The 17148-nt window shown below is 47.3% G+C and overlaps 1 protein-coding gene across 2 annotated transcripts in view; it reads right to left on the bottom strand.

Moving 5' to 3' along the window:
* Window positions 1-6909: 6909 nt before the first annotated feature.
* Window positions 6910-17148, bottom strand: part of LOC143774285 (transmembrane 4 L6 family member 5-like) — a 33123-nt gene continuing 22884 nt past the window's right edge. For both annotated transcript variants that reach the window (XM_077261711.1, XM_077261713.1), the window contains one exon: window positions 6910-7108. In XM_077261711.1, the coding sequence (XP_077117826.1) occupies window positions 7104-7108 (5 nt within the window). In that variant the 3' untranslated portion in view covers window positions 6910-7103. The remainder of the gene's footprint in view (window positions 7109-17148) is intronic.

The following is a 17148-nucleotide window of genomic DNA, read 5'->3' as shown; positions in this document are numbered from 1 at the left end:
AGCCCGCCTCTAACTGACTGTCCTGCCGTAGGTTTGAAGTTTGGCCTGGAGCTCTATACTTCCTCGGCGTTCCGGCCACCGGTTATGCGCCTCAGTAGGATGTTGCCTCGTCTTACAGCACGACTCCTACTGGTGTTTCTCCCTGTTGCGTTGATCTCGTTTCTCACTCAGCACAATAAACCTCGCTTCTTGTCCTTTCTTGGGGTACCGCCGCTATATCGTGCAGGCGCGGTCCCGTAACGTTCTCTCTGGTTGCTAGGCCTCTGTCAGGATCCCACCCCTGACAGGGACCCCTCTGAATCTTCCCCTACAACACCCTCTGCCACAAGGTGTTGCCTGGTTCCAACCCAGTCAGCTTCTGTCTAACTTTCTGCCTAACCCCCAGTTTTACCAGATTGTGAGGAGTGGCCTAATACATAGAACCCTTAGCTCCCCCTGGAGGCCAGACTGTGAAGTGTATTGGTGTCTGTGATACCTGGTCAGGTGAACTCCTTCAGTGCCATCAGACGTACCATAGCCCCCCTTAGTGGCGGAGCTACAGTACTGCAACGGCCAGGACTCTGGGGCGCTGCATATACCCCGGGGGTGAGGGATCAGATGTTATACCCTTTGGATGAGGGATCAGATGTTATACCGCAGGGGTGAGGGATCAGATGTTATACCCTGGGGATGAGGGATCAGATGTTGTACCCCAGGGGTGAGGAAACAGATATACCTCAGGGATGAGGGATCGGATGTTATACCCTGGGGGTGAGGGGCCAGATGTTATACCCCAGAGGTGAGGGATCAGATGTTATACCCGGGGGGTGAGGGACCAGATGTTATACCCCAGGGGTGAGAGACCAGATGTTATACCCTGTGGGTGATGGGCCAGATGTTATACCCCAGAGGTGAGGGATCAGATGTTATACCCGGGGGGTGAGGGATCAGATGTTATACCCGGGGGGTGAGGGACCGGATGTTATACCCCAGGGGTGAGGGACCAGATGTTATACCCTGGGGGTGAGAGGCCAGATGTTATACCCCTGGGTGAGGGGCCAGATGTTATACCCTGGGGATAAGGGATCAGATGTTATACCCTTTGGATGAGGGATCAGATGTTATACCGCAGGGGTGAGGGATCAGATGTTATACCCTGGGGATGAGGGATCAGATGTTGTACCCCAGGGGTGAGGGAACAGATATACCTCATCGATGAGGGATCGGATGTTATACCCTGGGGGTGAGAGGCCAGATGTTATACCCCAGAGGTGAGGGATCAGATGTTATACCCGGGGGGTGAGGGACCAGATGTTATACCCCAGGGGTGAGAGACCAGATGTTATACCCTGTGGGTGATGGGCCAGATGTTATACCACAGAGGTGAGGGATCAGATGTTATACCCGGGGGGTGAGGGATCAGATTTTATACCCCAGGGGTAAGGGACCGGATGTTATACCCCAGGGGTGAGGGACCGGATGTTATACCCTGAGGGTGAGGGATCAGATGTTATACCTCAGAGGTGAGGGATCAGATGTTATACCCCGGGGGTGAGGGATCAGATGTTATACCCCGGGGGTGAGGGATCAGATGTTATACCCTGGGGATGAGGGATCAGATGTTGTACCCCAGGGGTGAGGGAACAGATATACCTCATCGATGAGGGATCGGATGTTATACCCTGGGGGTGAGGGATCAGATGTTATACCCGGGGGGTGAGGGACCGGATGTTATACCCCAGGGGTGAGAGGCCAGATGTTATACCCCTGGGTGAGGGGCCAGATGTTATACCCTGGGGATAAGGGGCCAGATGTTATACCCTGGGGTCGAGGGGCCAGATGTTATACCCGGGAGGTGAGGGATCAGATGTTATGGCACAGGGGTGAAGGGCTGGATGTTATACCCTAGGGGTGAGGGATCAGGTGTTATACCCCAGGAGTAAGGAGTCAGGTGTTGTACCCCAGGGGTGAAGGGCTGGATGTTATACCCCAAGAGTGAGGGGTCAGGTGTTGTACCCCAGGGTTGAGGGGCCGGATGATACACATGAGGAACCTAGTGTTATACACTGGGGGTCAATGGGTACTAATGTGAGACAATAGGGCGGGGGTGAGGGCTGAGTGTTATACACCGGGGAAAATGGGGCCGGAAGTTATACACTGGGGGTTCCGGTGTTATACATCATCTGTTACTACTGTAATTATACACTGGTGTATTATTGCGCTACAGCATCATGTAGGATACTCGTCTGCTGTCCTTCTGTAGCTAAGCATTATTGCGTGGTACTGCCTGCTCAGCTGGTATCTAACCCATGAAGCATAAACTATAATAATGTATGGTGATGTGATTAATATACATTTGTGACGGGCGATATTTTCTGTAAAATTAATATATTTAATCCTATCCTGTGTGATACTGACTGCTGAGCCGTGTATCTAATCCTGTCCTGTGTGACACTGACTGCTGAGCTGTGTATCTAATCCTATCCTGTGTGATACTGTCTGCTGAGCCGTGTATCTAATCCTATCCTGTGTGATACTGACTGCTGAGCTTTGTATCTAATCCTATCCTGTGTGATACTGTCTGCTGAGCTGTGTATCTAATCCTCTCCTGTGTGATACTGTCTGCTGAGCTGTGTATCTAATCCTATCCTTTGTGGTACTGTCTGCTGAGCTGTGTATCTAATCCTATCCTGTGTGATACTGACTGCTGAGCCGTGTATCTAATCCTTTCCTGTGTGATACTGTCTGCTGAGCTGTGTATCTAATCCTATCCTTTGTGGTACTGTCTGCTGAGCTGTGTATCTAATCCTATCCTGCGTGATACTGACTGCTGAACCGTGTATCTAATCCTGTCCTGTGTGACACTGACTGCTGAGCTGTGTATCTAATCCTATCCTTTGTGATACTGACTGCTGAGCCGTGTATCTAATCCTATCCTGTGTGATACTGACTGCTGAGCTGTGTATCTAATCCTATCCTGTGTGATACTGACTGCTGAGCTGTGTATCTAATCCTATCCTGTGTGATACTGACTGCGGAGCTGTGTATCTAATCCTATCCTGTGTGATACTGACTGCTGAGCTGTGTATCTAATCCTATCCTGTGTGATACTGTCTGCTGAGCCGTGTATCTAATCCTATCCTTTGTGATACTGTCTGCTGAGCTGTGTATCTAATCCTATCCTGCGTGATACTGACTGCTGAACCGTGTATCTAATCCTGTCCTGTGTGACACTGACTGCTGAGCTGTGTATCTAATCCTATCCTTTGTGATACTGACTGCTGAGCCGTGTATCTAATCCTATCCTGTGTGATACTGACTGCTGAGCTGTGTATCTAATCCTATCCTGTGTGATACTGACTGCTGAGCTGTGTATCTAATCCTATCCTGTGTGATACTGACTGCGGAGCTGTGTATCTAATCCTATCCTGTGTGATACTGACTGCTGAGCTGTGTATCTAATCCTATGCTGTGTGATACTGACTGCTGAGCTGTGTATCTAATCCTATGCTGTGTGATACTGACTGCTGAGCTGTGTATCTAACTATCACATTTGATGCAGTCTGCCGTACTTGTGGATATAATCTTATCCTTTATGATGCTATCTGCTGGGCTGTTGTATCTAAGCCTCTTATGTGTGATTCTGACTAATGAGCTGATGTATCTAATCCTACTAAGTGTAATACTCTCTGCTGAGTTGCTCTATCTAAGCATCTTTTGTGTGATACTAACTGTTGAGCCGGTGAGTCCAAGTCATCAGTATTTAATATATATTTTGTGTTGGGTATCTAAGCCGACGTTACCCCTGGGGAAGCTGACTTTAGTTCTGAGGCAGCCGTCTGTACTCCTGAAGAAGCCTTGTGTTCGGCGAAACATCCTCTCCACACAGTGTCATTGTGATGGACTCTCGACCAGGCACTTATCCTTTTCACCATACACTTATACCTGGGGCTTGGTAACATTCTGGGTGCACTTAGATCCACACTTTGACCCATGTGGTGCTGCACTTTTACACTTTGCGTAGTTATTGAATATTTTCTATCCCATTGTGTCTACTGTGGCTTTAATGCCTGGTTTTGATTTGATGTTTATGTGTGATATGTTGCCGACCACATATATGGGACACAGAGTGAGGAAGGTCTTGTCTGACCTACCATGGGCAGAGATCTTGAGGTTCTTGATTTGTCGTTTGCTGATTTTCTGTGTGTACACCTTCCTGTCCTTTTGTTGTTTTGTTCCCTTGGTCTTGTAATGATTAATGAAGCATAACTTTTCCTGTCTTTTGAAGCGCTGCCCACGATGTGTTTGTCATCCTTTTGCTTTTTTTTATGGTCTCTGGCCGCCCTTCGGTCTTCCTCCTTGGTCCGGGCCCCTTGTCTAGATCTATAACTACAGTATGACAGATAAGTGTCTGACGTCGCCGGTTCTAGGTGTGTCTCACACGTTATTAGCTCACATTCCAGAACTTCTCCTCACGCTCTACTGACAGAGGTGCAGCAGTAACGGTCACCCACAGCAGGATCCTTAAAACCCAGTAGACGGTAGTATTATAAATGGCACGTGGTGAGTGGTGGCCCTCCTGAGGATTTAGCATTGTGGTACAAGTTATAGTCCACTTCTCAGGTACTAGACTTCTAAAGGGGTTGTTGGCTTCTCCAAGACATGATCCCTTTTTCTGATAGGTCTCTACCTATGCATGCACCTCTTAGTAAGCGGGGAGCAGAAAAGCAGCCGAGGACTTGCCCCTTGGACTGGTGTACCAAGTGTGTCACATCCTCCTGGGAGATCTAGGGTTAGAAGACCACTACGTAATGTAAATCCTAGATCTCCCATTTAGCCTGTGTATTTGTGTCCCATATTAAATGGATTTTGTTTCCTTTGGTGCTGAAGATGTTAACAACCCTTTCTATGCTGGTCAGAAACTTGCAGCTCCATTTTCAGCTGCTTCTGATCTGGTCATTACCTCTCCCTATAAAACCTGGCCAGACCTTCTCTGCCATACCAGTGAAAGCTTTGCTTCCTAGCTCCTTGGAGGAGACGCTATGCTGAATAAGAATTTATTGTAGGTTCTGGAGATTCCTCTTCCTGTCCTGAGTGCTAAAGCTGAGTAGTTGGAGCAGGGTTGTTGTAGTAGTGTTCTGTGGTTTGCTGTAGTACTTGTGTGTTTATCTCCTGGTCCCTGGTCCCATTTAGTTTATTCCTCCCAGTCCCTATTGCTGGTTAGTGCTTTTGTATGATAGAGGTTTTCTGTCATCCCTGTTTTGTGTCTGGTTTATCTAACATTTCAGTCCCAGGCCTCAACTGGGCCAGAGAGGTAGATCTGAGTGTCATCACCTTACAGAATGTAGTGGAAGCCTTAGAACTTATTGAGGTATCCCAGGGAGAGGGTATAGATAGAGAAGAGTAGGGGTCCTAGGACAGACCCTTGGGGGCCTCCAACAGAGAGAGAGCGGGATGAGGAGATATGAAATCAGGGCTTGGACATCTTCTTTTGAGGGCACTTTCCCCTTATGTATTTGACACCATTATTGATGTCTTGACTTGGCGTTAGCCTCCAGTTGGCCCTTTACAGACTATAGCTCGGCAATGGCGCCGTTGACCCATGTGGACACTTCCTGCGTGAGTCTACACAAGTGATCCTACTAGGTCTTGTCTACCCTATGACTCTTTTCGTGCCAGCACATATTGGTTCATTATATTTAGCCAGATATTCTGTTTTATTTTTGCTCTGTTTGTTTTGTAGTACAAAGTCTTGTTACTTGCTTACTTTTCCTTATTATGGGGAGTGCGCTCCTCATCTCCTTCACCTTTATTTCCCCGTGCAATCCCATTTCCCTTAATCCTTCTCAATATGGGGTTTTCTTTCCTCGTTGTCTCGTTGAGGAAGTTCACGGTGTTCCTTGAGGTAATGAGTAACCCATATCCATAATCTTCTTCATAGTCCGATCTCATCATTACGTAAGAATCTGAATAGCTGACACAGACAAAGAAGGGCCTCAATAAAAGATGATAAAGCCTGAGGTTCTCCCAACTGATATGGTAAAACATTGGAGGCAGATGGAGAATCTGTCAGCAGATTTTTGCTATCTAATCCGACAGAAGCCTGATGTAGGGGCAGAAACCCTGATTCCAGTGATGTATCACTTAAGTTTACTGGGTGCAGCAGTTATGAGACAATCCCTGTTTTCTCTGCTGCAGATCTATCATAGCTCGAATGCTGAGCTGTGTATAACCCCGCCCACACCACTGATTGGCCACTTTCTGCCAAAGTAGACAAAAAGCAGCCAATCAGTCATGGGGGCGTGTTTGGACCAAGAGGCACCAGACACCTAGTCCTGTGGGGATAATCTCCTGCTGATAAAACATTGATTTTATTGAAACAGAAAAGCACAATCTAATAATTGTCACATCTCTATCCCTACATCATGCTTTTCTAAATATTTTCTTACATTTTTATTTTAAAACTTTTCTTTTTTCCCACTGGAAATCAAGAAGCTGGGAGACAGAGGAGCAGTGTGCTCCTGAAGACCCACCATGAAAAAAAGCCTTGAAATAATATTGCCATATAGTGTCCACATAGTGCTGCCATATAGAGAAATTCTGAGCGAAAGACAAAGATGACTGCGAAGCTCTCGCTCTAAATGAGCAGTCTCCTCTAAGAGGGTCCTGATCTTCTGACCATGAATGGAGGCCACATTGGTTTATACCTGTCTGTCATAAGTAGTTATACTGGAAAAATCACCACTCACAGAATGAAGAAGCCAGAAGGTAAAGAAATATAATATTTAAAAAAAAAGATAAAAAAACTGCTGATTTATATAAAAGTCGAAAAAAAAACATTTTTTTTTTAATTGTAAATTAATACAAAAAAATAATATATATAATACATGCAATATACACATTAATAAAAACTCCCAGAATGCATTCTGCTAAAGTCAGCAAATATTTATTGGTCTGTCAGGATGGACTGGGATGGAAGGGACAGGACCGTCCTACCGCGTAGCATGCCCACCTATCCATCCAGATGGCACAGAATAGCTGGTGGGCTGCTGAGACAAGCAGGCTTCTCATGGGGAATTATCCATGTGAGACTCTGTCTTTTCACCAAAGAAAATGTTGATGCATCAACCTGAACAAAGTGCAGTAAAAGGTCAAATTATTCTGGTGAAAAAGGTCCAAAACTATAGTATTATCAAATGGGATAAACACTAACACGAACCATGTGTCAGTATATGCCCTCTTCTATGTTCTGTGTATGCCTGCTTATCTAGTCTGCAGCATAATACAGTACGACTGTCCTTACCACATGAATCATATGTCAGTATATGCCCTCTTCTATGTTCTGTGTATGCCTGCTTATCTAGTCTGCAGCATAATACAGTACGACTGTCCTTACCACATGAATCATATGTCAGTATATGCCCTCTTCTATGTTCTGTGTATGCCTGCTTATCTAGTCTGCAGCATAATACAGTATGACTGTCCTTCCCTCATGAATCATATGTCAGTATATGCCCTCTTCTATGTTCAGTGTATGCCTGCTTATCTAGTCTGCAGCATAATACAGTATGACTGTCCTTCCCTCATGAATCATATGTCAGTATATGTCGTCTTCTATGTTCTGTGTATGCCTGCTTATCTAGTCTGCAGCATAATACAGTATGATTGTCCTTACCACATGAATCATATGTCAGTATATGCCCTCTTCTATGTTCTGTGTAAGCCTGCTTATCTAGTCTGCAGCATAATACAGTACACCTGTCCTTACCACATGAACCATATGTCAGTATATGCCCTCTTCTATGTTCTGTGTATGCCTGCTTATCTAGTCTGCAGCATAATACAGTATGACTGTCCTTCCCTCATGAATCATATGTCAGTATATGTCGTCTTCTATGTTCTGTGTATGCCTGCTTATCTAGTCTGCAGCATAATACAGTATGATTGTCCTTACCACATGAATCATATGTCAGTGTATGCCCTCTTCTATGTTCTCTGTAAGCCTGCTTATCTAGTCTGCAGCATAATACAGTACGACTGTCCTTACCACATGAATCATATGTCAGTATATGCCCTCTTCTATGTTCTGTGTATGCCTGCTTATCTAGTCTGCAGCATAATACAGTATGATTGTCCTTACCACATGAATCATATGTCAGTATATGCCCTCTTCTATGTTCTGTGTATGCCTGCTTATCTAGTCTGCAGCATAATACAGTATGACTGTCCTTACCACATGAATCATATGTCAGTATATGCCCTCTTCTATGTTCTGTGTAAGCCTGGTTATCTAGTCTGCAGCATAATACAGTATGACTGTCCTTACCACATGAATCATATGTCAGTATATGCCCTCTTCTATGTTCTGTGTATGCCTGCTTATCTAGTCTGCAGCATAATACAGTACGACTGTCCTTACCACATGAATCATATGTCATTATATGCCGTCTTCTATGTTCTGTGTATGCCTGCTTATCTAGTCTGCAGCATAATACAGTATGACTGTCCTTCCCTCATGAATCATATGTCAGTATATGTCGTCTTCTATGTTCTGTGTATGCCTGCTTATCTAGTCTGCAGCATAATACAGTATGACTGTCCTTCCCTCATGAATCATATGTCAGTATATGTCGTCTTCTATGTTCTGTGTATGCCTGCTTATCTAGTCTGCAGCATAATACAGTATGACTGTCCTTACCTCATGAACCATATGTCAGTATATGCCCTCTTCTGTTGTGTTGTGTGTGCCTGCTTATCTAGTCTGCAGCATAATACAGTACAACTGTCCTTACCACATGAATCATATGTCAGTATATGCCCTCTTCTGTTGTGTTGTGTGTGCCTGCTTATCTAGTCTGCAGCACAATACTGTACAACTGGCCTTACCACATGAACAATATGTCAGTATATGCCCACTTCTATGTTCTGTGTATGCCTGCTTATCTAGTCTGCAGCATAACATAGTACAACTGTCCTTACCACATGAATCATATGTCAGTATATGCCCTCTTCTGTTGTGTGTGCCTGCTTATCTAGTCTGCAGCATAATACAGTACAACTGTCCTTACCACATGAATCATATGTCAGTATATGTCGTCTTCTGTTGTGTGTGCCTGCTTATCTAGTCTCCACAATATAATATAATTGTTTTTACCACATGAATCATGTATCACAAAACACCTCACTGAATGTAAAAATACAGTAGAGGTGAAAGAGTATATTTAGTCAAACATATAAAGTTTATCAGTATAATCACATATAAAAAAAAACTATCAATTCAGAGTGGCACTACCAAAGCAGGGAGAGTAGGGAATAATAAACCTGAGTATATCACAATGCCAATCTAATGGCAAATGAGCACAGAGAAAACTAGTGATGAAAAGTAATCATAGTATAAACAATGATACATGAGGCACCATAGGGAATTATATATAATACATAAGAAGATCCCATTTGCATACACATTCCAATTGTCATATGTTTAGTATCATACTCAAGTGAGATGGAATTTAACTGCAATGATCTGACTAAGTATAACGAAGACACGGCGAAACGCGCGTCGGGGCGGCAGGCTGGGATCTACTCCTCCATTACCATGTGAGTTAATGCCAGGCACAAGCACTTTATTACTTCTTTACTGCTGATTGCATGTATTACACTGTTATACTTTTTGAGATATTTTTTTATATGTGATTATACTAATAAACTTATTATACGTTTGTCTACATATACTCTTTGCCCTCTTCTGTATTTTTACATTCAGTGAGGTGTTTTGTGATATTTGATTTTTTTTAGTTTTTTTCATTTTTGATGTGATTGACTCCTATATTGGGGAGCGTTTGTGCTCACATGAATCATATGTCAGAAAATTAACTCTTCTATTGTGTTGTGACACAGACATGCTCATTCATAAACAAGTGAAAGCTACACGACGCTTCGGTCCTTGCCGCCATGTCTTTCTTGTACTGATCATAGATTTTAGTGCAGTTTTTCCTAGACACCTGCCCGGCAGAAGAGCAGTGAGCCACCATGGGTCACTGGCATCACGGGGAAAGATGGAAACTGGGGCTGGCACTGTTATGGGGTCTGTCTAGCACTAATTGGGGACATATAGTGGCTGACACTACGGGAGCATTGAGTGGCCTGCTTTTCTATGGGTGGCACTGTGTGACTGGCAGGGCCGGCGTTAGCAGCAGGCATACTAGGCAGCTGCCTAGGGCCCCTACTCCCCCAGGGACCCCCAGCCAGTGGTGTGTCGCTAATAGCGACACACCACACAGTCCGTGAGTCAGGGGAGCCCGCCCGGCGCAGCGACGATTCCCTCTGTCCGCCGCATACAATGATGGAGGAGAGAGCGTCAGATAATTCTCCCTCTCCCATCATTTGCCTCTGGCAATGCGGGTGCGCGATGACGTAACTTCATCGCGCACCCACTGTGTGGCGGGCAGTGCAGCCACTGAGACCAGAGCCGAGCCTGGAGTAGCTCGGGGAATGTGGAGGAGAGGTGAGGATTGTGTTTTTTTTTGGTTTTTTTAATATATCAGTGAGTGAGTACTGGACTGTGGGGCTGAATCATATTCTCTGGGGGTGGAGCTACATTATATTCTATGGGGGGCTGTATTATATTCTGAGGGGGGTTGCATCATACTCTATGAGAGGGCTACATTATATTTTATGGAGAGGTGGGCTGTATTATATTCTATGGGGACTACATTATATTCTATGGTGGGGCTGTATTATATTCTATGAGGGGGGTTGCATGATACTCTATGAGGGGGCTACATTGTCTTCTATAGGGGGCTGCATTATATTCTAGCGGGGGTTACATTATAATTTAAGAGGTGGCTTCATTATACTCTATGAGGGGGCTACATTGTATTCTGTGGGGGGGCTGCATTATACTATATGAGGGGGCTACATTATATTCTATGAGGGGCTGCATTATACTATATGAGGGGGCTGCATTATAATATATAAAGGGGCTGCATTATTTTCTATGGGGGGACTGCATTATAATTTAAGAGGTGGCTTCATCATACTCTATGAGGGGGCTACATTATATTCTATGGAGGTGCTGCAATATACTATATGAGGGGGTCTGCATTATGTTATATGGGGGGCTACATTATATTATATGGCGCGGCTGCATTATACTCTGAGGGGACTACATTATACTCTGTGGGTGGCTGCATTATACTATATGGGGGCCTCATTATACTGTATCGAGGACTATGGGGAATACATATTACACTGTGTGCAGAATTATTAGGCAAGTTGTATTTTGATTACATGATACTTCTTATACATGTTGTCCTACTCCAAGCTGATCAGGCTTGAGAGCCAACTACCAATTAAGTTAATCAGATGATGTGCATCTCTGTAATGAGGAGGGGTGTTGTCTAATGACATCAGAACCCTATATAAGGTGTGTTTAATTATTAGGCAACTTCCTTTCCTTTGGCAAAATGGGTCAGAAGAGAGATTTGACGGCCTCTGAAAAGTCCAAAATTGTGAGATGTCTTGCAGAGGGATGCAGGAGTCTTGAAATTGCCAAACTTTTGAAGCGTGATCACCGAACAATCAAGGGTTTCATGGCAAATAGCCAACAGGGTTGCAAGAAGCGTGTTGGGCAAAAAGGCGCAAAATAACTGCCCATGAATTGACGAAAATCAAACATGAAGCTGCCAAGATGCCATTTGCCACCAATTTTGTCATATTTCAGAGCTGCAACCTTACTGGAGTAACAAAAAGCAGAAGGTGTGCGATACTCAGGGACATAGCCAAGGTAAAGAATCCTGAAAAACGACCACCTTTGAACAAGAAACATAAGATAAAACGTCAAGACTGGGCCAAGAAATATCTTAAGACTGACTTTTCAAAGGTTTTATGAAATGAGAGTGACTCTTGATGGGCCAGAGGCTGGATCAGTAAAGGGCAGAGAGCTCCATTCAGACGCCAGCAAGGTGGAGGTGGGGCACTGGTATGGGCTGGTATCATCAAAGATGAACTTGTGGGACCTTTTCAGGTTGAGGATGGAGTGAAGCTCAACTCCCAGACCTACTGCCAGTTTTTGGAAGACAACTTCTTCAAGCAGTGGTACAGGAAGAAGTCGGTATCGTTCAAGAAAAACATGATTTTCATGCAGGACAATGCTCCATCACATGCCTCCAACTACTCCACAGCGTGGCTGGCCAGTAAAGGTCTCAAAGAAGGAAAAATAATGACATGGCCCCCTTGTTCACCTGATCTGAGCCCCATAGAGAACCTGTGGTCCCTCATAAAATGTGAGATCTACAGGGAGGGAAAACAGTCCACCTCTCGGAACAGTGTCTGGAGGCTGTGGTGGCTGCTGCACGCAATGTTCATCGTAAACAGATCAAGCAACTGACAGAATCTGTGGATAGAGGCTGCTGAGTGTCATCATAAAGAAAGGTGGTTATATTGGTCACTAATTTTTTGGGGTTTTGTTTTTGCATGTCAGAAATGTTTATTTCTAAATTTTGTGCAGTGATATTGGTTTACCTGGTGAAAATAAACACGTGAGATGGGAATATTTGGTTTTTATTAAGTTGCCTAATAATTCTACACAGTAATAGTTACCTGCACAAACAGATATCCTCCTAAGATAGCCAAATCTAAAAAAAAAAACCACTCCAACTTCCAAAAATATTAAGCTTTGATATTTATGAGTCTTTGGGTTGATTGAGAACATAGTTGTTGATCAATATTAAAAAGAATCCTCTAAAATACAACTTGCCTAATAATTCTGCACACAGTGTACTATATGAAGAAATATGGGGTGCATTATACTATGGGAAGTGAATTCTACTACATGGAGGACTATGGGCAGGGCCGCCATCAGGGCATGACAGCCATGACTGGCGTATGGGGCCCGGTGAGCAGAGGGGGCCCGCATCGGGCCCCGTCTAATCTGCTCACCGGGCCCCCCCCTGCCGGCGCTGCGGGCCCCCCCTGCCGGCGCTGCGGGCCTGCGGGACACTAATGACGTGCGGGCCCGTGCCCGCACGTCAATAGTTAACAGCCGCCGCCAGCCAGTCGGAGGCTGGCAGCTGACTTGAGCGGCCGCAGTGCGCAGTCGCACTTCGCCGGCGTCTGACGTCATTGTCAGCCGCCGGCGAGTGCGTCCTTCACCTGCGTGGAGGAAGTGAGGTTCCCCGCCGCAGGAGCGCATGGCAAGGTAAGAACTCGTTTTTTGTTTTTTTTTGAGAGCGGCGATCCCAGGGGGGTGGGGCCCGGGGCAGAACGCTGGACACGCTGGGGCCCGGGGCAGAACGCTGGACACGCTGGGGCAGAAAGCTGGACATGGGCAGTATGCTGGACACGGGGGCAGAGATGCTGGACACAGGGGGCAGAGATGCTGGACACAGGGGGCAGAGATGCTGGACACGGGGCAGAGATGCTGGACACGGGGCAGAGATGCTGGACACGGGGCAGAGATGCTGGACACAGGGGGCAGAGATGCTGGACACAGGGGGCAGAGATGCTGGACACAGGGGCAGAGATGCTGGACACAGGGGGCAGAGATGCTGGATACGGGGCAGAGATGCTGGACACGGGGCAGAGATGCTGGACACAGGGACAGAGATGCTGGACACGGGGCAGAGATGCTGGATACGGGGCAGAGATGCTGGACACGGGGCAGAGATGCTGGACACAGGGGGCAGAGATGCTGGACACAGGGGGCAGAGATGCTGGACACAGGGGGCAGAATGCTGGACAAAGAGGCAGTATGCTGGACAAAGGGGCAGAGATGCTGGACACGGGGCAGAATGCTGGACAAAGGGGCAGAATGCTGGACAAAGGGGCAGTATGCTGGACGAAGGGGCAGAGATGCTGGACACGGGGCAGAATGCTGGACAAAGGGGCAGTATGCTGGACAAAGGGGCAGTATGCTGGACAAAGGGGCAGTATGCTGGATAAAGGGGCAGAGATGCTGGACACAGGGGGCAGAATGCTGGACACGGGGCAGAATGCTGGACAAAGGGGCAGAGATGCTGGACACAGGGGGCAGAATGCTGGACACGGGCAGTATGCTGGACAAAGGGGCAGTATGCTGGACAAAGGGGCAGAGATGCTGGACAAAGGGGCAGAATGCTGGACAAAGGGGCAGAGATGCTGGACACGGGGCAGAATGCTGGACAAAAGGGCAGAGATGCTGGACAAAGGGGCAGAGATGCTGGACACAGGGGGCAGAATGCTGGACACAGGGGGCAGAATGCTGGACACAGGGGCAAGATGCTGGACAAAGGGGCAGGATGCTGGACACAGGGGGCAGAATGCTGGACACAGGGGGCAGAATGCTGGACACAGGGGGCAGAATGCTGGACACGGGGCAGAATGCTGGACACGGGGCAGAATGCTGGACACAGGGGGCAGAATGCTGGACACAGGGGCAGAATGCTGGACACAGGGGCAGTATGCTGGACACAGGGGCAGTATGCTGGACAAAGGGGCAGAGATGCTGGACACGGGCAGTATGCTGGACACGGGCAGAGATGCTGGACACAGGGGCAGAGATGCTGGACACAGGGGCAGAGATGCTGGACACAGGGGCAGAGATGCTGGACACTGGTGCAGAGATGCTGGACACGGGCAGAGATGCTGGACAAAGGGGCAGAGATGCTGGACAAAGGGGCAGAGATGCTGGACACGGGGCAGAATGCTGGACAAAGGGGCAGTACGCTGGACAAAGGGGCAGAGATGCTGGACACGGGGCAGTATGCTGGACACGGGGCAGAATGCTGGACACAGGGGGCAGAATGCTGGACACAGGGGCAGTATGCTGGACAAAAAGGCAGGATGCTGGACACGGGGCAGAATGCTGGACACAGGGGGCAGAATGCTGGACACAGGGGGCAGAATGCTGGACACAGGGGCAGAGATGCTGGACACAGGGGCAGAGATGCTGGACACGGGCAGAGATGCTGGACACAGGGGCAGAGATGCTGGACATGGGCAGAGATGCTGGACAAAGGGGCAGAGATGCTGGACAAAGGGGCAGAATGCTGGACAAAGGGGCAGTATGCTGGACAAAGGGGCAGAGATGCTGGACATGGGGCAGAATGCTGGACAAAGGGGCAGTATGCTGGACAAAGGGGCAGAGATGCTGGACATGGGGCAGTATGCTGGACACGGGGCAGTATGCTGGACAAAGGGGCAGTATGCTGGACACGGGGCAGAATGCTGGACACAGGGGGCAGAATGCTGGACACAGGGGGCAGAGATGCTGGACACAGGGGCAGAGATGCTGGACACAGGGGCAGAGATGCTGGACAAAGGGGCAGAGATGCTGGACACAGGGGCAGAGATGCTGGACACGCTGGGGCAGAGATGCTGGACACGCTGGGGCAGAGATGCTGGACACAGGGGCAGAGATGCTGGACACAGGGGCAGAGATGCTGGACACAGGGGCAGAGATGCTGGACACAGGGGCTATGAATGATGCTGGACACAGGGGCTATGATGCTGGACACAGGAGCAGAATGGAGATATTGGGGTATGATGAAAGACATGGGGGCATGACTGGAGACAGATGGGGAAGGATTGGAGACACAGGAGGCATGATTGGAGACACTGGGGGCAGAATTGGAGACAGATTGTGCAGGATCATGGGGCAGGATGGATACGATGGAGACAGATGGGGCAGGATGGGGAGATCATATGGGGCAGGATGGATACTCATGAGGGCAGGATGGGAGAACATATGGCTGACGCCAGGAATGAGACACACGGGGGCCAGGATGGGGAATATTATTACCATAGGGACTAATTAAGGGATATTATTACTGCAGTGATGTATTTATTTTTTGAGGATACTGTTTTAAATGAGGGGGCGGTCCTGTTACTGTGTAGAGTGACACTATGTCGCCTCTTTTTCTTCATGTGGTGTAATGTAGAAGTTGGGAAAAATTAAGTAATGTGTTCTACAAGCGGAGCTCGAGATAACTGTGTTATTTCCTGCAGAAACGAGTCCTGGCTGGAAGACATGATGGCGGTCTGTGCTGGATGAAAGATGAAGGACTTCACCTAGAGACGTCACTGGTAAGTCAGTGACACTATACACTGTATACTATATACAGAGGTCCTTTGTATAATTTCACTAGTGATCACTGTATTATCTGTACACAGACACTGCATACTAAGTACAGATCTCCTGTGTATAATGGCACTTATGGTGATAGTGTGGTGCTTTTTTTTTATTACTGATCAGAATTGTAGTATTCAGTAACTATGTGGTGGTAATATGTGGTCTGGACATGGTGTTGCAGTATTTGTTCCTTGTATGTGATATTATTCGATCACTGTGGTGGTAATATGTCATCTGGTCATGGTGTAGCGGTATTTGTCCCTTGTATGTGATATTATTCGATCACTGTGGTGGTAATATGTCATCTGGTCATGGTGTAGCGGTATTTGTTCTTTTTATGTGATATTATTGGTCATTTTAAAAATTGAAAAATAAATAAAAATATACCTAAATTGTATTGCATATTTTAACAAATATTTAATAGGTTACAGCAGAGTAGGGCCTCACCAAAAGAGTCTACCGTGTTATGGTGGCGGCTTACAAAATCTTTTGGCCAAAACAAAAGCTGCCGGCTATATGTGTGATCTGGTGATGGGAACTGTTAGGGTATGTGTCCACGTTAAGTAAACGCTGCGTGTTTGACGCTGCGTGGGGCCACAGCGTCAAACACGCAGCGTCCAGATGTTCCAGCATAGTGGAGGGGATTTTATGAAATCCCGTCTCCACTATGCGTGGTAACACGCACCCGGCGGCCCTGCGACTCCGGACATGCGGCGCTTCTTTTAAGATCGCAGCATGTCCATGTTCCTTGCGGCAGCTGCGCCGCCGCAAGCTATAACACAGGGCCCTATGTGTGGGGTGCGATGATCCCGGATGTGTGCAATGAACACATCCGGCATCATCGCGTCACAGTAGGGGGCGGGGCTTAGCGCCGAGCGGGTTTGCCGCTCCGACGCAACCGCCGGCCATCCTGAAGGTGGACACGTACCCTCAATGTGTGATTGGTGAGAAGTGGAGTTTTTCCAAGAGAGAGCGGTGGGACTGTGGACAGTTTGAGGGGTGGAGCGTGGAAGCGGGGCTGGGGTGGAGCCTGGGCGGCGTCTCAAGGGGGCCCCGAAAAT

This window comes from Ranitomeya variabilis, chromosome 5, assembly GCF_051348905.1.
Source record: "Ranitomeya variabilis isolate aRanVar5 chromosome 5, aRanVar5.hap1, whole genome shotgun sequence".
Taxonomy (NCBI): Eukaryota; Metazoa; Chordata; class Amphibia; order Anura; family Dendrobatidae; genus Ranitomeya; species Ranitomeya variabilis.
Note: the sequence above shows the minus strand (reverse complement) of the source record. Positions and strands in the feature narration are given on the sequence as shown.